The 21,763-nt window shown below is 44.5% G+C and overlaps 1 protein-coding gene across 2 annotated transcripts in view; it reads right to left on the bottom strand.

Annotated features, from left to right (window-relative positions):
* Positions 1 to 9,835: 9,835 nt before the first annotated feature.
* LOC144688966 (repulsive guidance molecule A-like) overlaps positions 9,836 to 21,763 on the bottom strand; it is a 35,133-nt gene continuing 23,205 nt past the window's right edge. For both annotated transcript variants that reach the window (XM_078556037.1, XM_078556038.1), the window contains exon 4: positions 9,836 to 10,735. In XM_078556037.1, coding sequence (XP_078412163.1) covers positions 10,076 to 10,735 — 660 coding nt within the window. In that variant the 3' untranslated portion in view covers positions 9,836 to 10,075. The remainder of the gene's footprint in view (positions 10,736 to 21,763) is intronic.

The following is a 21,763-nucleotide window of genomic DNA, read 5'->3' as shown; positions in this document are numbered from 1 at the left end:
CACATGGTCAACTAATCCCAGAGCCATTTCCCTTCTCTGAGGGACATTAGTGAACCAGTTGGGATTTTGCAACAACCGTCTACTTTTCAATAGGCCATTTAAGAAAATAAGAACATAAGAAATGGGAGCAGGAGTAGACCATTCAGCCCCTCAAGCCTGCTCCACCATTCAATACAATCGAGGCTGACCTTCCAACTCACTTCACTTTCCTGTCTGCTCCTGATATCCCTTGATTCCCTGAGAAATCAAAAACCCATCACTCTCAGTCTTAATTTTACTCAGTGATGGCACAGCCACAACCTTCTGGGGTAGACAATTCCAAAGATTCACAACTCTCTGAATGAAAAAATTTCTCCTCATCTCAGTCCTAAATGATCGGCCCCTTACCCTGAGACTTGTTTTAGATCCCCCAACCAGGGGAAACAACTTCCCTGTGTCTACCCTGTCAAGGGCCTTCAGAATCTTGAACGTTTCAATGAGATGATCTCCCATTCTTCTAAACTTCTGAGATTTAGGGCCAATTTACTCAATTTACAACCAAAAGGCAATCTTCTCATTTCAGGGATCAATCTATCGAACCTTTGCTGTACAGCCTCTATGGCAAGAATATCCTCCCTTAGAGATAGAGACCAAAACTGTGCACAATACTTCAAGTGTGATCTCACAAATACTCCAATGTCCTTGCAATAAAGGCCAACATGTCATTTGCCTTCCGAATTGCTTGCTGCATCGGCACGCTACCATTCTGTGATCCTTGTACAAGTAAACCCAAGTCTCTCTGAACACCACATTTAAAAGTTTCATGCCTTTTAAAAATGTATTCAGCAAAATTATGAGCGGCCCAGATAAGGTAGACAGGAAAGACTTGTTTCCCCTAACTGAGGGGTCAATTACCAAGGGGCATAGATTTAAGGTGATTGGTAGAAGAATTAGCGAGGACATGAGGAGAAACTCATTTAACTCAAATTCAACTCATTTAAAGGGGCCTGGATCTGCATCTGAAGCACTGTCACCTACAAGGCTACAGACCAGGTGCTGGAAAGTGGGATTAAAATGAGCGGCTAGTTTCTTTTTTCTCTTTTTTGGACAGCACTGATATAATGGGCTGAATGGCCTCTTTCTGCACCGTAACTTTTCTATGGTTCTATGGTTTCTATTCTTACGACCAAAATGAATAACATCACATTTCCCTAGATAAAAACAATAAGCTAAAAGCTACTGCGGATGCTGGAAATCCAAAACAAAAACAGAATTACCTGGAAAAACTCAGCAGGTCTGGCAGCATCGGCGGAGAAGAAATCAGTTAACGTTTCGAGTCCTCATGGCCCTTCGGCAGAACTGAGGGCCATGAAGGCTCGAAACGTTAACTGATTTCTTCTCCGCCGATGCTGCCAGACCTGCTGAGTTTTTCCAGGTAATTCTGTTTTTGTTTCACATTTCCCTACATTGTTATTTCAATTCAGTTTCATATTTGCCATGGTGGGGGTTTGAGCTCATGACTTGCAGGGTTCCAGAAAGCTCCCTCAACCTTTCCATCATCTGTGAAATGTTAAATGTCATAACATATCTGAGGTGCTCCCAGCACCAAATCGCACAGGCTCAAAAGCGCCAAGTTTGGAAAAGCTGCTTTAAAACGAGTGACTTTTCCAAATTTTGACAACCCTTGTTTAGAAAAAAAGATAATGAACAGTTCTTGCTTACATCCTCTTCATAACAACAACTTGCCTTTATATAGTGCCTTTGACATAGTCAAACATCTCAAGCTGCTTCACAGGAATGGCAGACACAATCTGACGCAAAGGCAGGTGACCAAAAGCTGAGTTAAGGAGGAACATCTTAAAGGAGGAGAGAGAGAGGGAGAGAGGTTGGGGCCCAGTCATCTGAAGGCACAGCTGCCAAGTGTGGAGCAGCGAAAATCGGGCAAGAGGCCAGTTTCAACTTTGCGTTGACCCAAACCACAGCAGGTGAGAATGGGCAGACAGTGAGGGAGAGCGGGCATACAGCAGGTGGGCACTCCCTATCGGACAGTGAAGCTTCCGTGTTTGTATTTACACTTCTATTCCTTTCCTTTCCCTATGCACTTGAATTTCTTAGGTCTGACAGTTTGGGAAGATTTACTCTCGAGCCTGTTTCCTAATTAGCCGAAAAAGTCTAGGCCCATCTGTAACACAAGGATGGGCCGCGAGGGAAAGGAGTGATTTCATGTGAATTGAACTACACAAAACTACTTTTTCATTTGCCAGTGCTGTAGGTTAGTGCTCGTGTCACAATCAGTCAGTACTGGGGCCTGTGGGACTCCAAAGCTATGTAACATGTGATCAACATTTCGACACCTTTGAAACAGCTCTGACCCAAGAAGAAAGCTGTCGGTAAGGAGGCTCTGAAATTGGAGCCCTGTAATTAAATGGGGTTCTTCATATTTTGTATAATGTCATTTTGGCTTGGAGCAGGTGCTGGGTATGGTTCAGTGGGATGATATGTCTTCGATTCGGAAGGTCCTGGTTGTGGTATATTTTATATCTCAGATCAACGCAGAGATGACACTAGTTTCTATACGTGTAATAGATTTTATTCACAGTGCTTTAAAATGTCTACTCCATGCTTCAGCTCTGGCTTCCAGCTCTTTCTACAGCTTTGTTTACTTTTCTCTGAGTCCACATCCAGGCTTAACCAATCAAGCACAGTGAGCATCAATTGTAAACAGGCTCACATGATCAAACACTGAACAATTGAACGCTACACTGGTTTTAAGCCGCTCTCCAGAAATTTAAACACAAAACCTGGCCAACATACCCAATGCAGTGCTGAGGGAGTCCTGCAATGTTGGGGGTGCCATATTTTGGATGAGGCATTAAACTGTCCACCCTCTCAGGAGGATGTAAAAGATCGAGTGGTACTACTCTGAAGATGAGCAGGGGGTTGTTATTCCCTGTGTTGTGGCCAATATCGATCCCTTGATTAAACTCACTAAACACAGATGATCTGGTCATCGTTTGAGACTAAATTCACGGCAGTGGTTCCTACATCACAGCAGTGATTGCACTTCATTGGCTGTGAGGCACTTTTGGGCTGTCCTATGGTTAGGAGAGGGAGGTGGTGGTGTAGTGTAGTGCTAATGTCACTGGACTAGTAATCCAGCGGCCCTGCTTAATCCCCTGTGACCACAGGTTCAAATCCTACTATAGCAACTAATAAAATTCAAATTCAATTGATAAAAGTCTAGAATTAAAAGCTATTCCCAATAAGGGTAATCATGAAACTATCATTGATTACCATAAAAACCCATCTGGTTTGCTAATGCCCTTTAGAGGAGGAAATCTGCCATTCTCACCTGGTCTGGCATACCCACAGCAATGTGGTTGATTCTTAACTGCCCTCTGAAATGGCCTAGTAAGCCACTCAATTATAGCCAAGTGTTAGGAAGTCTGACTACAGTTAGTCAAGAAGACAGTTTACCACCACCTTCTCAAGGGATGGGCAATAAATGTTGGCCTAGCCAGCGATACCCACACCTTATCAACAAATTACTAAGGAAAGGAGCTATATAAATGCCAGTCTTTCTTTTCATTTTTTAAAAACTAGGTTGAATGACAGTCTGCTCCATGCGAAATCAGCCTGGATTTGTCAGGTCTTTTTCATTGTTAAACTGTCCCAAACTCCAGCTATTTTTCCTTGTCTCACTCTAAACTCGACTGAGCACCGCCAGGGAGTGGAGATCATTCTTACACTGCTTCTGATGTTGTGCTAGCTGCAATGCAATGGTGGTGGGTGCAAAGCAAACTTTCATAGACACCACCCGCTTCCCCCCGGCCAAACCCCCTCAAGCTCTCAATCAAAGCACCCTCTAATTGGCAGAAAAACAATTGAAAACATTTTTTTTAAAGCACTTAGGCAATGGTCCAACTGTGCTCAAACTACCTCAGACACACTTTATCTGGCCGGCAAACAAACAGCACCATTGTGGTTTGGGGGGGGGGGTGGGGAGCGGAGGGAGGGGGCAACATTTCATTCCATATTTCCAGTGGTCAGAGTATTTTGTATTGGAGGGGAAGAGTGGGGGTGGGGGGGGGTCAACCAGTTCCCCATCTCTCTGAGCAGATACTGTTCTACCAGCTGTTTGTTAGGAACATTAATATCGTTTACTGAACTGGTGACTGTTGCCAAGCCTGACAGTGCAAGCAGGGAATTAAAATTAAACTGTGGTTACATTTTAAGAGCAAGGGTCATTGCAAGTTGTGAATAGGGCCTCCAGATGTCGATTCATCTTTCAGTTAGTCATCTCTGCCACCGACGTCAGCTCTGAGCTACTTTGTGCGAAGGAAGCGTGGGTGTTCACTCCTGTATACAAATCATTCAAACACAACTAAAGAGGAAGGATTATTTGATGGGGTTGATTGTCCAAATGCCCTTCAAAACACTCCAATAGAAAATTGGTTGCACATGGCACTCCACCACAAAGGTACTCCAAGACACGCACTCAAATCAGTTCACGAGAATGGCTCCAGGGATGAGGAACTTCAGTTATGAAGATAGGCTGGAGAAGTTAGGACTGTTTTCCTTGGAGGAGATCTGATAGAAATATTCAAAATCACGAGGGGTCTGGACAGAGTGGATAGGGAGAAACTGTTCCCGCCCATGAGAGGATCAAGAACAAGTTGGCCCAGGCTTAAAGTAATTGACAAAAGAAGCAAAAGCGATAGGAGAAAAAAACTTTTTCACACATCGACTGGTTAAGGTCTAGAATGCTCCACCTGAGAGTGTGGTGGAGGCAGGTTCAAGCGAGGCACGCAGAACAGAATTGGATTGTTATCTGCAAAGGGAAGTTCTGGCGAGCAGGTGGGAGAATGGCACTAAATGAATTGCTCATTCGGCGAGCCAGTGCTGACAAGATGGGCCGAATGGCCTCCTTCTGCACTGTAACAGTTCTGAGATTCAGTTGTCGGTGCTTGTGTGCAATAAATAAATGATGAATCTGGTGCCAGTTAGAACTTGCAACACCGGTTGGTGTGTCTCTGTTTTCCAGGCTGTCTTTCTTACCCACTTTATGCTCAATCGCTGTGCCTCACTGAGCTGCACTGTCACCTCCGGCTCAGACGATTATGGGTTCAATTGCACAAATTTAAGGAGTAAATCTAGAGTAACGTACCTAGAGCAGAGATCCTGCCTGTGGATGTAAAAGATCCCATGGTGCTATTTTGAAGAAGGGGATGGGAGCTCTCCCCATTAACTTGGGCCAATATTTATCCCTAAATCAACATCACAAAGACAGACTATCTTGTCATTATCACCCTCCTGTGTGCAGATTCACTGCCTTTACAGTGATTTGACTGCAAAAATACTTCATTGGCCAAAAAGATTTTAGGACTTCTTGAGATTATGAAAGGTGCTATAGAAATGCAAGCCCTTTATTTTGGTCAGCTTGGGCCCCAGTATTGGCAACACTGCTCTTCCTAAAGTTCTGTGGCTGCCACCTGCTGTCGAGACTTGAGCCAAGCAGCACGAACAGCAAGTGGAGAAGCTCGCAATCGGCCCCGGGATACCACACAGCCAAACCCACACGGCATCATAAACAAGAACACGTGTTTGGAGCTCCCTCTGCTGTGGTGCAGGCTGCTCCTCCATGTGGGCCTTTACTTTACCGACACAGCCTGTTAGAAGGGGCTTTACACACACCTATCCCTGGCTATGTCGGTCGGACTTGGGAGTGACCGAGGCAGAGACCGATGTTGAAGGTGTTACAGATGATCAGCTCTGCTCGCTCCCACTTTACCAGCATGAGCAGCAGAGTCATCGCTGGTGTTTAGAGTGACAGACAAAATTATTTGTCTGCTTTGAATAAAAGCCTTTTAAATAGGGCACTGGAGCAAGAGAATGGAGCATAAATGCTGCTGCTGTAACATGGGTCTGGTAGGTATACTGCTTCCTGTTCCAACTCTGGTCACTATAAACTATTAATGCGCAACTGTCAACCAACACAAACTTCATAGTTTCAAATTTGATACATGGTTAAAAAAAAATTATGCTTCTAAACGAAATATACTCAAAGTGATAAATGTTTGGAATAATCTGTTAAAGTTCGCGTGCACACTAAGAAGAACTAGAACAATCAATAGCTTTTTTCTTATCCTAACTTTGTTCTGGGTATGTATCTGGTCTGGCTTTTGCTCCAGTCCAGATTCCACACTGGAGTACCAGTAGGTGCCCACAGGTGGTGCCATTGAGCAGTTACTGCTGTGGCTCAACACCACCACCTGCAGTGAAGTGGAGGTACAGCAGCTGTTTGGGGGAAAACAAACGGTGCTCAATCTGTGCTGTTAACCAATAGCTCAAGATTTTTTTTTTAACTAAAACAAATCATTCACCAGGTCAGCATTTATTTATTCCCTGTCGCTAGTTGGCCATGAGAAAGTACAGGTTTGGGCCACCTTCTTGAACCACTGCATTGTGTTTTAAAAAAAATTATTCTTTCATGGGATGTGCCCAGCTTTAATTGCCCCTGAGCAGAGTGGTTTGCTAGGCCATTTCGGAGATAAGAGACAGTCACATTGCTGTGGTTCTGGAGTCACATGTAGATGGACCTTTACAACAATCAATGATAGTTTCATGGTCACTATTACTGAGACACGCTTTCAAGTCCAGATTTTTAGTAAATTCCACCAGCTGTTCGGTGGGTTTTGAACCCATGTCCCCAGAGGATTAACCTTGGCATCTGGATTATTAATTCAGAGACACTATCCCTATGCCATAGTCTCCCCTGTGGCGAGTTGACGGAACTCTATGACTCTGCTCCTAACGGTGATATTAGGTAGGGAGTTTCAGGATTGAACCCACCAGTGAAGAATGCCCAATATGTGTCCAAGTCAGGATGGTGCACGACTTGGGAACTTGAAGGTGATGGCATTACCGTGGCCCTGTCCTGCTACGTGGTAACAAGTCAGGCTTGGGACGTGCTGCAGAAGAAACCATCACGAGTCGCTGCAATGCAGCTTGTAGCTAGTAGAGGTTTTCAGTGAGGGGGAAAACATACAGAACAATTAGAATTAGCTTTTCTCTTTTCAGGCCACAGGGATCAGTGCTGGAGCCTCAGCTATTTACAATCTATATAAACGACTTAGATGACAGGACAGAATGTATGGCAGCTAAATTTGATGATGAGGCAAAGATAGAGGGTAAGTGGAGAAGAGGATATAAGGATATAAGCAAAAGGGATAAAGATGGGTCAAGTGAGTGGACAAACATTTGGCAGATGGAGTATAATGTGGGAAAATGTGAATTTGGCAGGAGGAATAGGAAAGCAGAATAGTGGAGAGAGACTGCAGAACTTTAAGGTGCAGAGGGATCTGGGTGTCCTGGTATGTGAATTACAAAAATTTAGTATGCAGATACAGCCAGTGACTAGGAAGGCAAATGGAATGTTGGCATTTATTGCAAGGGGAATAGAATATAAAAGTAAGGATGTTTTGCCACAGTTACACAGGGCCTTGGTGAGACAACATCTAGAGTAGTGTAGAGTTTTGGTCTCCTTATTCAAGATATAATTGCATTAGTAGTTCAAAGACAGTTCACTCAACTGTTTGGGGGCGAGGTTATCTTATGAGGAGAGGTTGGACAGGCTAGGTCTGTATCCATCGCAGTTTAGAAGAATGAGAGGTGATAGAGTCAGAGTTACACAGCACAGAAACAGGCCCTTCAGCCCATCGTGTCCGTGCCAGCCATCAAGCCCCTATCTATTCTAATCCCATTTTCCAGCACTTGGCCTGTAGCCCTGTGTGCTCTGGTGTGTCAAGTGCTCATCTAAATACTTAAATGTTGAGGGTTCCTGCCTCTACCACCCCCTCAGGCAGTGTGTTCCAGATTCCAATCACCCTCTGGGTGAAAAAGTTTTTCCTCAAATCCCCTCTAAACCTCCTGCCCCTTACCCTTAATCTATGCCCCCTGATTATTGACACCTACACTAAGGGGAAAAGTTTCTTCCTAACTACCCTAACTATAACCCCCAATTTTGTACACCTCTATCAAGTCCCCCCTCAGCCCTAAGCTCTGCTCTAAGGAAAGCAACCCCAGCCTATCTAGTCTCTCTCCATAGCTGAAACGCTCCAGCCCAGGCAACATCCTGGTGAATCTCCCCTGCAAGTTCAAGTGCCGCCATCTGCCGTGCTGTGGTTCAAACCCAGGTCCCCAGGGCATTACCCTGGGCCTCTGGATTACCAGTCCATTGGTAATATATGCTGGATTACTAGTCCAGTAACATTACCACTACACCTTCTCCCCCCAGAAACATCAAATCCTGAGGGGGCTTGACAGGCTGAAAGGATATTTCCCCTTGTGGGAGAGACTAGAACTAGGGGGACACAGTTGAAAAATAATGGGTCTCCCATTTAAGACGATGAGGAGGAGAATTTTTTTTTGTCCCAGATGATCATGAATCTGCCGAGCTCTCTTCCCCAGGGAGTGGTAGAGGCAGGGTCAGCGAATATTTTTAAGGCAGAGGTAGATTGGCTTTTTGGTTAATCAAGAATCTAAGGGTATCAGAGAAGGCAGAAAAGTGGCATTGAGGCCACAATCAGATCAGCCATGATCTCATCAAATGGTGCAGCAGGGCTTGAGGGGCCAAGTGGCCTACTCCTGACCCTAATTTCATATGTATGTAATTTATCCGGAGTAACCTTTGGGCAGAATTTTACGCTGGTGGGATTTAACAGTCCCAATGTCGATGGACATTTGAACAGCTTGTGGTAGTTTATAGCCCCACCCATTGTGTGGAATCATAATTACCACGAAGAGGCCATTCAGCCTGTTAAGCCCATGTTATACACACACACACACACACACACACACACAGACACAGAGCCCAGGTTCCCACGTGAAGGAATAGCACTAGATACTCAAGACAAGACAGGAGTCAATAGCTGCAGGTCAGGAGAGAGAAATCAAGGGTAGAGTCAATCCTTCAAAGTGCAATTGGTATCGACTGGGGCTGAACTTTGTTCTTCAAATAATTAATGATTGTTAATAAGCTCTGTAGTGACAAATCCTGACGGGTTAATTTTAAAAACATTGAACTTTTAACTATTGTTTTTTTTCACTCCTACAGCTGGAACTTCATTGGCAATGAAGCACCTTTGTGACACCCCAAAGACATTATGTACACCGGGTATAACCGCTGCAAGACTTGGATACAGTCATGGAGCCTCCCAATGGTTGGAAAACAAAGGACTTCTATTGATAGAGTGACTTTCACAACACCAGATGTCTCAAAAGTGCTTTGCAACAAAATTAATTACAACAGTGACTGCTTCAAAAGTAATGTAGGGATCACAGCAGCCAAATTGTGCACAGCAAGCTCCCACAAACAGCAAATGAGTGTTTTCTGTGATGTGGATAGAGGGATAAATATTGGCCTGGATACCAGGGATAACTCCCCAGCTCCTTTTGAAATAGTGCCATGGGATCTTCTACATCCATCCGGTGTGACAGACAGGACCCCCTCAGTTTAAGGCCTCCTCCGAAAGACAGCACCTCTGACAGTGCAGCACTCCCTCAGCTACCAGGGTGCCAGCCTGGATTTTTTGCACTGTTCTGGATTGGGGCTTTGACCCCACAACCTTCTGACTCTAGACCTCTATCCATGAGCCACTGCGGACACCACATCTGGTAAACCTAAATCTCAGACAACAGGGCCTCTGGCTGGAGGTATTGAAATGCCAGAGTCGGAGGGTAAAGGGACATGGAAACGCGAAGTGTGAATTAAAAAGAATCTCTTCCAATAGCATTAACTGTAGAATAGCAAACCCAACACTTAGTCATACAAATTAAGCACAGGACAAGTCCTTTTCAGCCTTTAGCAGGAGAGATTTTTTTTTAATAGGCAAAGATTAGATGCCCATCTGTTCACATCCTGAAAAAAAGGATTTTTACAAACACGAGTACACAAAAAAAAACTCTAGCTACTAACCGAGGCTCTCAACATACAATCCAACTATATGTACAGGCACTTTACACATCATTTTCACATATGTACATTTCAATATATTATTATATAGACAATTTGCAATCTGGAGGGTATACACATTTACTACATGAGGGTTAGTACTAAGACAAGACATGCCAAATAAATGGGGGCTATCTGGTGATGGCCCGGAGCTCCATTTCTGCCGCCCTCAGTCCTGGGGGACGTGTGCAATTTGAGAACATTGAGGTGCAGTGCTTTCAGGTCCTCCAAGGCCCCGTGGGCTGCCATGGAGAAGGCCGGATCCCCTGTTGTCAGGAGGTCGAAGACGCAGGAGTGGAAGTAGACGTCCTCCACCTGGAGGATCTCCCGACATTTGGCGGTGGCACTCTCCACCGTGTACGTCTGCCGGGGCCCCTGAAGCCTGGGGCTGGACAGCCTCCTGGATAGGGTGTGCTCCTTGATGAGCTCGCTTCTGGGGCAGCCATGGAGGCAGAGCTGCAGGCACACGCTCTCGTCCGCATAGTTCAAAGTTTCTTCAGGGACCCTGATGGCGAAGGTGAGGTACTTGCCCACCTGGCGCACGATGATGGTGGTGCCAATGTAGCGGGCTTGAATCTCCACCTGGCGGCTGCCTGCTTTCTCAAGTATCCTCAAGCTGTTCTCGCCCTCCCTCTCGCTGCCGCTTTTTGTACCATCCACAAATGCTGATGGGAGGTCATCTGTGGTTGCTTGATAAACCTTCTGCTCCGTGCATCCCTGATAGCTTTTAAATATGATAGTAATCTGTACAAAAACAAAAAGGAGCAAAAGTTAACATTGATAAAGACGGTCTCAAACTTTCCAAGATACTTCACAAACCATTTCCCGAATCCCTTTCTCAATAGGGAGTAGGACTAATTGGACAGGTCTAACAAAGAGCCAGCAGAGGCACAATGGCCTCCTTTTGTACCGAATCATTCTGTGATTAAAAAAAAAATCACAGTCATCGGACAAAATGAATGCAGAGCCAAGAGAAAATTAGTAGAGGTGAGCAAAAGCTTGGTCAAAGACTGGGCTTTGAGGAGAGAGATGGAAAGTTTAGGGAGAGAATTCCAGAGATTGAAGGTGTGGATGCCAATTGCAGGGTTGGAGGTTACAGATGTGGATGTAATACACTGCACAGAGTTTGCACCCAGGTGACCTGTCATCATTGAAGGCTGACCAGTTGGTTTTTTTTTGTTGAAATAGAAGCAGACGATGCTGGAAGTAGGCAGGTCAGCGAGCATCTAGTAGCAATCGAAAGTATTTATTACAAACAGTGCAGCCCTTCATTAAGCCAATAACCCGCCTGGTAATTCTCACAATCCAAATACTAGGCTGGAGTACCACCCAACATTGTATGCTCAAGTCCTGGAGTGGGACTTAAACCCATATCCCAATTCAGGAGGCGAATGCACCATTGAGAGAAGCTCCCATCTAGGAATTCAATGAGAATGAATGAACAATGTTCAGCCTGAACTGAATGCATGGGTTAAAAGACTCTCCTTATTGGGAAAAACCTTGGGTGAAGGCCCATATTGCAGGGCACCCCAAGGCCAGAAAAAAAAAAGGAACAAAACACAATATAAATCAAGGTGTAGAGATTGGAGAACATGTTTGGGCTTGGAAAGGAACAGTGTTAAAATACTAACACAAGAATTTATTACCAAATTCTTTCTCAGCTTGTTACTTCCATGCCAACTGGAAACAAAGATTACCCTTTAGATTGAGGTTTCAGTGGGCAGCACCACCCATTGGCATAAAGCTGGTAATGCAAGAGAGCCCACCTTACCACAAGAGCTCATTCTGGCTGACAAATTCAGTGCTACCTCCAAAAGGCAGTCCTTCACAAGGGGAGTTCCTGGAGGTTTTAATGACCAAATCTGAAAAAGTCCAGCAAGTTGGTTTTATAATCATCAGCTACTGGCAACAGTCCTGCTGTCAATGGGCTATCAATGGTAATGAACAGTAGCCTGATATTGTTTTCTTTATTCTTTCATGGAGCGTGGGTGCCAGCAAGGCCAGCATTTGCTGCCCATCCCTTATCGCCCTTGAACCGAGTGGTTTTGCTCAGTGGAGAGTGAACCACATTGCTGCGGGTCCGGCATCACAGACCAGGGGAGGCTGACAGGTTTCCTTCCCTAAAAGGATATTGGTGAACCAGTTGGGTTTTTAAACAATAATCAATCGAGAGTTGCCATGGTCACCATTACTGAGACTAGCTTTTAATTCCAGATTCATTGATTGAATTAAAATTCCACCAATTCCCTTGGCGGGATTTGAACCCATGCCCCCAAGTCCAGTGACATTACCATTACGCCACCCTCTCCACCGGTGACATAGTGGTAACCAAGTGTCATATAAATGAGAGCTTAAGAACGGACTCCATTGAAATCTAATGTGTGTGCATTTTCAACTAGCTACCAGCTGAAACTCATTCTGCACTGGGACACCACAGCAGCTCAGGTCAATGCACCTCTGTTGTTAAAGGCTCTAATACAAACACACACCAATTCCAATCTCTGTTGCGGGAAACATTCTACAAGTGTAAACTTAAATTTCTTAAACTGGCACCTAACCATGCCCCCTCACTTCTGCTCAGTCCAACGTGGTAATGTTAATTAATTCCGCAAGCATGACCCAGACCTTCCTGTCGCTTGCCATTTCAACACTCCACCCTGCTCTCATGCCCACATGTCCGTCCTTGGCTTGCTGCATTGTTCCAGTGAAGCTCAACGCAAACTGGAGGAACAGCACCTCATCTTCCGACCAGGCACTTTACAGCCTTCCGGACTGAATATTGAGTTCAACAATTTTAGATCATGAACTCTCTCCTCCATCCCCACCCCCTTTCTGATCCCCCTTTTTTCCAATAATTTATATAGATGATTTTTCTTTTCCCACCTATTTCCATTATTTTTAAATGTATTTCCATCCATTGTTTTATCTTTGCCTTTTAGCCTATTTCGATCCCTTCCCCCCATCCCACCCCCACTAGGGCTATCTGTACCTTTATTATCACATTCCTTAGATAATATCACCAGCTTCAACACCTCTTTGTCCTTTCGTCTATGACATCTTTTGGTTATCTCCACCTATCACTGGTCCTCTATCCAGCTCAAACACAGAATTACCTGGAAAAACTCAACAGGTCTGGCAGCATCGGTGGAGAAGAAGAGTCGACGTTTCGAGTCCACATGACCCCTCTATCCAGCTCTACTTGTCCCAACCCCCTTAAACCAGTTTATATTTCACCTCTTTTCTATTTTTCCTTAGTTCTGTTGAAGAGTCATACGGACTCAAAACGTTAACTGTGTTCCTCTCCGCAGATGCTGTCAGACCTGCTGAGTTTTTCCAGGTATTTTAGTAGCTTCAAGTCTCCTTCAGCACATAGTCCCCGCAGACATCAACCTGGACGGAGAGGGGTTATTGTTTAGCTCAAGGGTTCCCACCATTCAGCTGACAGAAAAGCCTCACCGTCTAAGCGGGTGTGAGAGGATCACATCGCACTCCCAAGGAAAAGGGAGTCATCCCAGTGTTCTACCCAACATTCCACCCTCGACGGCAAAAAACCAAGCAGGCCTGGTTATTTATCTCCTTGCCACGCACGGGACTGGGGCCTAGGGCCTGTGCAAGGTGAATGAGGTGCCTTTGTGGGCGGATGCGGCAAACCCATTTATTAGCCCTAGGAGATCTTTAACATTATGAAAGGTTTTGGTCGGACAGACATGGAGAATGTTTCCACTAGCGCGGAAGGGAAGAACTCGAGTCACCAACCAGTCACCAAGAATCCAATCAGGAATTTAGAAGAAAGCCTTTTTTTTTTTCTTACCCATGTGGTGAGAATGTGGAACTCACCAGTACAGGGAGTGGTTGACGTGAATAGTAAAGATGCGTTTAAGGGGAGGTTAGACAGGCATCAGAGCGAGAGAAGAGAATAGAGGGTTACAGTGGTAGATTTAAATGAGGATAAAGGGGAGGAGGCTCAAGTGGAACAAAAAGCCAGCAATGGACTGATTGGGCCCATTTCTGGGCCCCATACTCTAGGTAATCCAAAGTCAGTCTTTGGGGGTTCAGACTATCTGGTCAGGTTGTCCAATTCTCCTCTCAAACAGGAGAACAAACATCACCTGTGGTCTGGTTTCAGACCTGGGAACAAACAGCAACCCCAGGAACGAAAGGAGTGTACAAAGCCTTTTAACAAGTCACTAACGTTTTAAAAAAAAAAAGTTGAGGGGTGAAAAAAATGCCCTAATCCAATATCAAAACACCCATTGAATTGAAATCCTATTGGGTGACCCCAGTTAACTGATAACCTGATGTTCATTCGAATGAAAAATGCCCATTTAAAAAAAAAGCTAACGTTTCTGTTAAAAGATTAGTTTCACACGCATGCTTATAGTGGTCATTACTAATTGCTTTTTCAAACATCCAACTGGAATTATACTGAACCCTCCAGAGGCCCTGGATGGATTTTCCCAGCAAGAGAATCCTGGAGTCACACCTGTGAACCATCGATGGAAAGCTTCACACTGACCGGGATGCGGAGGGAGTGGGGAGAGGTTTTGTTTTGGTGGTTCTGGTTTTGTGGGGTTGGGGGGTGGGGGGAAGGACCAGGACCCTGTGTTGAACAACACGCTCAAGAATAACTGAATAAGCTGAAATTCATCAACTCCCGAGACTGCCCATGGATTAAATGATTTCAATATGATTTTAGAACACACTGGCGTTTAATCAAAGCCTCTTGATGCAGCCCCGCAGCAATTAATTAATGTGCAGCATTAAATATTGCCATTTAATTGCTGAATGACAGCGTCAGCTGACAAAAAAAAAAACTGTTGCAGAAAGCAGTTTTAGCAACATAAATAATGTGCTGGGAACTCAGTTCCCAAATGCATTCCTCTGCAGGATTGACTAATTTTTAATAATTGTTGTTGCCTACGTGGACCTGTACCACGGGGCCTACTGGTAACTCGATATCCTTATTAATTTGTATAAGATGCTCACGAGAACAGATTTCGTAGGCTTGCATAGGATTTGCAGTGCAGATCAGGCCACTCAGCCTATGGCACCATCCGAGTACATATACTCCACATGATGCACTTCCAACTCTATCAGCATATCTTTCTATTCCTTTCCCTCATGTGCTTATCTAGCTTCCCCTTAAATGCAACATTGCTATTTGCCTCAACTACTCCCGGTGTAGCAAGCTCTGCACTCTCACCACTCGGGAAAGAAGTTTCTCCCAAATTCCTTACTGGCGACCACCTTTGTTAAATGTCACCGAGTTTTGGGCTATATCTCAGATCTACCGTTCTGATTCATGGTCATTCGTCAATGTGGCAACAGGAACTAGAAGTAGCCTTTTCTGGATTTCTTGGCTCTATAAAAGCTCAAAGCCAGTGAATAAGAAACGGAATGAGGGAAGATGGGGGAGAATAACAATGCTTGTTTTGTGGGCGGTTTAAGCTCAGGGCTGTGTGTGTTACAGTGCTAGATTTCAGGAGGTGGCATCTACTTGCATTCGAATTGAGACAGTGCCAGAGAATTCAGAGTAGACTGAATTTAAGTCCACATTCCCAATAATTTGCATACAGCTCAAGTTGCTGATGACCTTGGCCATTCTGATTTAGCATTTAGTCAATGATGCAACACCGAGTTCCACATGATTTTGTACGGAATCATTTTACAAAAATTCTTTCAACATCAGCGTCTAGTATCCAGCCCATGGATAGGTTCATGTGTTGGCAGCCTACATTTATTTGTTCATGGGAAGCAAGCCCTATTTGTGATACAACAGTGACTCATCGTAGCAGGTACGATATCCAATACAGAAGGTGCCGAGGATATTTTATAACAGTTATCTCAAAAGGTCGCACACAGACCCGGGATTTTTTTTAAATTCGTTCATGGGATCTGGATGTCGCTGGCTAAGCCAGCATTTATTGCCCTTGTTCAGAGGGCACTTAACAGTTAACCACATTGCTGTGGGTCTGGAGTTACATGTAGGCCAGGCTAGGAAAGGACAGATTTCCTTCCCTTAGGGACATTAGTGAACCAAATGGGCTTTTACAACAATCGACAATGGTTTCATGGACATTATTAGACTTTTAATTCCAGATTTTTATTGAATTCCGTGCCGTGGTGAGATTCGAACCCGGGTCCCCAGGACATTACCCTCACTCTCTGGATTACTCGTCCAGTGACAATACCACTATACCATTGCCTCCACATCTTTCTGCCTCTACAAGTGTATTTTGTGCAATATTTGGATAAATATTAGGACACTAACGATAAAGCAAGATGAGTTTATATAGCCTCAGGCCAGGGGGTCATCCCAAACAGCTTTACAGTCAGCGTATTCCCTGCTGTAACATTGGGAAACGCAACAGTTCCCACACAAAAAACATTGATGATAACCAGATAGCCAGCTTCAATAAAGAACTTTTATGTTCTTATTGTTGATGTTGGATGAGGGATAAAAGTCAGTCAGGACACCAGGGAAAATTCTCTCCAGCCCTTTGAAATATTGCCATTGCATCTTTTATGCCCACTTGACTGCGCAGACAGGACTTATGCTTAACATCTGTCTGAACGGTGGCACCAGCCAACAGTGCGGCACCGGGAGCGTTATCCTGAATGACTTGCTCCAGTCTCTGGAGTGGGACTTGAACCCACAACTTTCTGCCTTGTAGGTGTGGAGCGCTACCCACTGACCCACAGCTGATACTCATTCTTCACAGCATTTGAGCTACAATACTTTGCCTCAAGATTTGTGTGTGTGTGTGTTCAATTGCTGGGAACGCAATATGGCCTCCCTGCCCATCCAAACCCCAGTTTCCATATTCAAGCGCTCTTTCCAAGAGAGTGGTAGAACCGTTCAGTTCTGTAAGGCCCACACCAACCCCACAACATGACTGAACGCTAAGACAGCAACCCCCCCCGTCCCACATGTTGCACGAGTCCTCCAACCAGTATTAGTCATCGGGTTCACTAGGAAGATAGCAGGGCTGAAGTGAATTTTTAAAAAAAAATTAAGCCACATTCGCAGAGCTGGAGCGTAAGGATGGGAAAAGTCTGGAAGGATTGAAGCAGCAGCGTCGGAAGATAAAAAGGGCTTTCAACTGGTCACAAGAGGACAAACAGGATTAGTATGTGTTTGAAGGGGAGTGGTGAGCAGGAATTTTTAAGCATATGTACTGCATTGATGCAAGTGTTTGCTGAAGCCAAGTCTATTGTAACACTAGTGAGAGATTTGGGAGAAGAATATTGATCCCATTTTCCTGAGCCCATCCCAAGATAACGCGAGTGGGAGAGCTGGCAGCAGCGACAATGACTTAAAGGTTGCATGCTCAAGCGCACACACACACACAAAAAAATCTCAAGGCTGACACTCCAGTGCAGTACTGAGGGAGTGCTGCACTGTCAGAGGTGCCATCTTTCACGGAGACTTTAAGCTGAAGCCCTGCCTGGCGTCTCAGGTAGAGGCAAAAGATCCCATGGCGCGATTTGGGAAGAGCAGGGGAGTTTTCCCCTGGTGTTCTGATCAATATGTATCGCTCGATCAACATGGTCAAAACAGATCATCTGGTCACTGTCATATCGCCGAGTGGAGGAGCTTGCTGTGCACTAAGGGGCTGCCATCATACAACACTTCAAAATTATTTCATTGGCTGGAATGTTGAGGTCACGAAAGACATTTAAATGTCAGTCTCTCTCTCTTAAATGACCTCTTTCTGCAGTGAAGTTTCCACAAGTGCACTAAATCGACATGCCAGTTTTTATAATGGTGCTTAATGCATATACCACTCTGAGATCTTCAATGTTTGGGAAAAAGTGCGTTTACTTATAGGTCTCAGAAACCATTTCAAAGTTCCCAAACAATCTATGCCTTTGTACAGTAAGCAAACAGCAACCATTTTGAACACAACAAAACCCCACAACCAGTTATTAACTGTTTGCAAAGAGGAGGAGAGTGAGGAAAGGTACAACCAAGATACCCGTTCATCAACATCCAGTAATTCCTAGAGTTCAAACAGGGGAACTGACTTGATTGTGATGCCATTCATAGCCAAATAGCTTGGCTCAGCACCTGGAGAGTGGGCACTGGAGGGTGGCAGGTGCTGCAGGAACATGTGGGATGTTAAAGTTTCTAGTGGCTAAGGAAAAATATTAGGGAGCGGGTGTGATGTGGACAAGAGGAGTGGGCTGGCTGGCTGCCAAATGTTGAACTGCTGACTGACTTGCACACGGGGCTACCTCGGAACAGTAACTGTGTTCACACACGGACACCAAATTTTCCACAGGCAACAAACCTTGAAAAGTCTGTGAAAAGCCCCTGTGTACCTCACCAGCACTCTGCCCATCTAATGCTTGTTGTTACTGGAGTTCAGCCCAACCAGCCAACATTAGCAATAGCATTAGGCTGGAAATGGGGAGAAAAAAAACTGTAGCGCTTCAGAAATCTTTCTCCAAAATTCTAAGATTACGGCTGTTCCAGTATTCAACAAATCTCTCGCATGTGAAGCACAGATGAGAGTGAAAAAAAAGCACTTGCGTGGGCAGAGAGAGGGGGAGGGAGGGAGAAAGAAGGAGGGAGAAAGAAGGAAAGAGGGAGGAAAGGGAAAGAGAGAAAGGGAAAGAGAGAGAGAAAGGAAGAAAGAAAGGAGCGACACAGTCAACTTGAATTAACTCCAGATAACTGCCCATCTGATGCAAACAGAATCCCCATGAAGTCAAACCACTTCCCATTAAATCCCATGGAACTGAGCTCCTGATCCAGCAACGTCTCATTGATATCGAATGTTGGTCTTGGCTGTGGGTGTAGCATCCACTCAGTCCCAAATGGGAAAGACTCAGGCGAAGCAGTTAAGGGGGCACAGAATCCCTCCCCCACCCACATTTCAACCACCTCAGGAAGTGCAACAGTGGTGGGTGCTGGCTGGCGCAGGCCTCCTAACTAATGCTTATGGACGATACGTCCAGGTCAAAGTGCCAACAATGCCCAGAAACGCAGGCGCCCCTACCTGCAGCACTGGTAGGGAGGGCATTGCGATCTGCCATGCTGAGAAAAGGCCTTGTGCCATCTCCTTTACACCGTCACATTAGAAAGGGGAAAATAAACATCCAACCACTGGGGACACTGAGGCACCTGACAGAAGAAAAGTACAAGCAGCACAAAATATTCCCCAGCTGTCCAATTGTTACGTAGGTTTTCAACCATTCAAACCCCCAAGACAAACATACTGGGTGGATCCAGTTATTCTTGCATACATTTTTACAATGTATATTTATAGTCAAAGGTGTGATTGATGGTCATTTCTTTAACTCTTGGAAACCCCAATCAAGGGAAAACATTTCACTGTGTAACTCTGCCCTAACAGAGGTCCCACTGGATTATTAACCAAGACTTCAAAGGCACCGTACTCCATCTTACTTTGCCTCAGAATCATTTCAAGGGAGTGCCATGGCGCTTTGCCCAGGTGTCAGCATACCCCAGCAATGGGCTAAGTCCAACAGGATATTTTACATGCCATCCCTGTACTGTACACTGATACTTGCAGCATTCTGCCCTTCACATTCGCAAACTTCCCACAGCATTCCGACTACCAGAACGCGATTCCTTTTTAATCACCTGCATCAGTCCATAAATAAAAATAAATTCCCGTACTTACGGCCTCTGGTGAAATAAAATATTTGAACAGCCTCAATCTATAACGCCATATAGAGAGTTAAAGATCCTCTGAACTCCACATCCACTCTGAATGTTATAATTTTTAATGCTTTGCCTCCAATTTATGGAAGGACGGGGACAGGGTAGATGGGAGCCAACTTTTTCCAGTTGTTAGGTCAAGAACAGGAGGCCATAGATAAGAGATTCTTTGCATGAGACTTAGAAAAGTGCACAGAAGAAACCTCTTAGCTGGGAGGCTGTGGAATTCATTTCTGGGGTTTGTGGTTGAGGCAAAAAGTGTCAACATTTAAGCTTAGATTGGATAGGGAGACAAGATGAAAGGATATGGGAACAGGGTGGATAAATGTGATCAGAAATCTTTGCTCAAGAGGAGTATAAACACAAACAGACTGACTTGGAATATCAGTTTTCCACATTATAACTTCTAAACATGCCCCTCATTACCCTCATCTGCTTTACAGAGCTAGGCGACATGGACATTTTCAGTGCCTTCATTTGCAAGAACTCTGCTTTTGACACCATCTGCCAGACGCACTTGGAAAATCTTCAAAATTTTTCCTTTATAACTTGTGGATTATGAAATACTGAATTACACTTGCCCACCTCCCCCCCCCTTTATGAATCACGATTTTTAAATAATCTGAAAAGCACAAGAGATAAGAGCTTAAAATTTGGACTTGGTGTAAAAAGAATGCATAAAACAAGCTGATCTAGCCAATCACTTATGACCAATACTCAAATTCCCACTGACCATACTCAATTCCTCAGCACTGGTTCCTTGGGTCTCTCACACCCTCCAACACCTTGCTACTTGACCATTCTTCATCCGTTGAGCATAGATAATGCGCTGGACAATTCAACCAAGGAAGGCAGCACTGAGGAGCCTAACTCCGTGCTCAACCACAGCATCCGAAACAAATTAATTTAAACTTACATAACCTACAATATTTTGAGCTAATCTAGTGCAAACAATACTGCACAAGAGTCAAAGACACTAAACTATGAATTGGAACCTTGAAAGTTGATTTTTTTTTAAAAAAAAAAACAGCTAATGGCTTGCTTACTTCTCTTAATTTAAACTCTCAAGAAATGCAAATATTTTTCCTTCCTCGCGCCTCCCCTCCCCCTCCTCAAATACAAATTTCCACTTTGCAGTGTTACATAAGCTGAATTCAAAACAACTGGACTGATCGGCAGTAAACCGTACTGCCCATTGAGAACATGGTCAGCAATTCCATCCCTTTTAAGAAAGTTCAGATATTTGATACGCGGGAACGAGACTAAAAGCAACATACGCGCACAGAAAATATATATTTTAAAAAAAAACAAACACTTGAAAAGTTCCATTAAGAACGTGAAACATGTGTCCAAGCAGTGCCTGGAGAGGACTGAATGGCACAGGGAGTTTGAATGCCTTGCCATTTTGCTTCTGGGACCCTGGACATGAATAGAGGTTGGATTGAGTGCATTGAAACAGAGATTAGTTCTTATTGGAATGAGTGCAGGGGCCAACTCCCAGAGGATTAGAATCCAGAGCACAAAACTACTTATTCACTACTAATTGGAAGCTCGTTTGTGTAACCAATTTAGTACCACAGGGTCCCTCATCCCAATGGGGGAAAAAAAGAGAGAAAAAAAATTGGCAAATATCCAGTTTCTGGCTTGACATGGTCGTAAAAATGCTGCTTCTGTTCACATACGATGTAAAAAGAGAAAGATTTCAACAGCCTGCAGAAATTCCAACCCCCCCACCCTCTCTCTTTCTCTCTCTCATTAGGGAGACCAGAGATGATGGACCTTCCTCCATTTCAGTTTTAATTCCACACCTCTTGTTGATTGGCTCTTTTTGTTCCTCTCCAATTTTCCGCTATTTCTCTACCTTTTCTAAAGGGAGCGCCTCGTTTGTTTCATCAATTTGAAAGCCCTATTGTGTCTTTAAACCTCTGTTCATTGTATGGGAGTAATCTCCTGCATCATCTAATCTCCTGCTTTAGTATCCATTTGTTTGCATTTTCCCTTTGTCAAAGGGATTTTGTTATAGTGATTGTTTCAGATAAATTAGTTATTCAGTTCTGAGTGACGCTGCAGAGCCTGCCTGC

The sequence above is a fragment of the Cetorhinus maximus genome, chromosome 13 (assembly GCF_964194155.1).
Source record: "Cetorhinus maximus chromosome 13, sCetMax3.hap1.1, whole genome shotgun sequence".
Lineage (NCBI taxonomy): Eukaryota > Metazoa > Chordata > Chondrichthyes > Lamniformes > Cetorhinidae > Cetorhinus > Cetorhinus maximus.
Note: the sequence above shows the minus strand (reverse complement) of the source record. Positions and strands in the feature narration are given on the sequence as shown.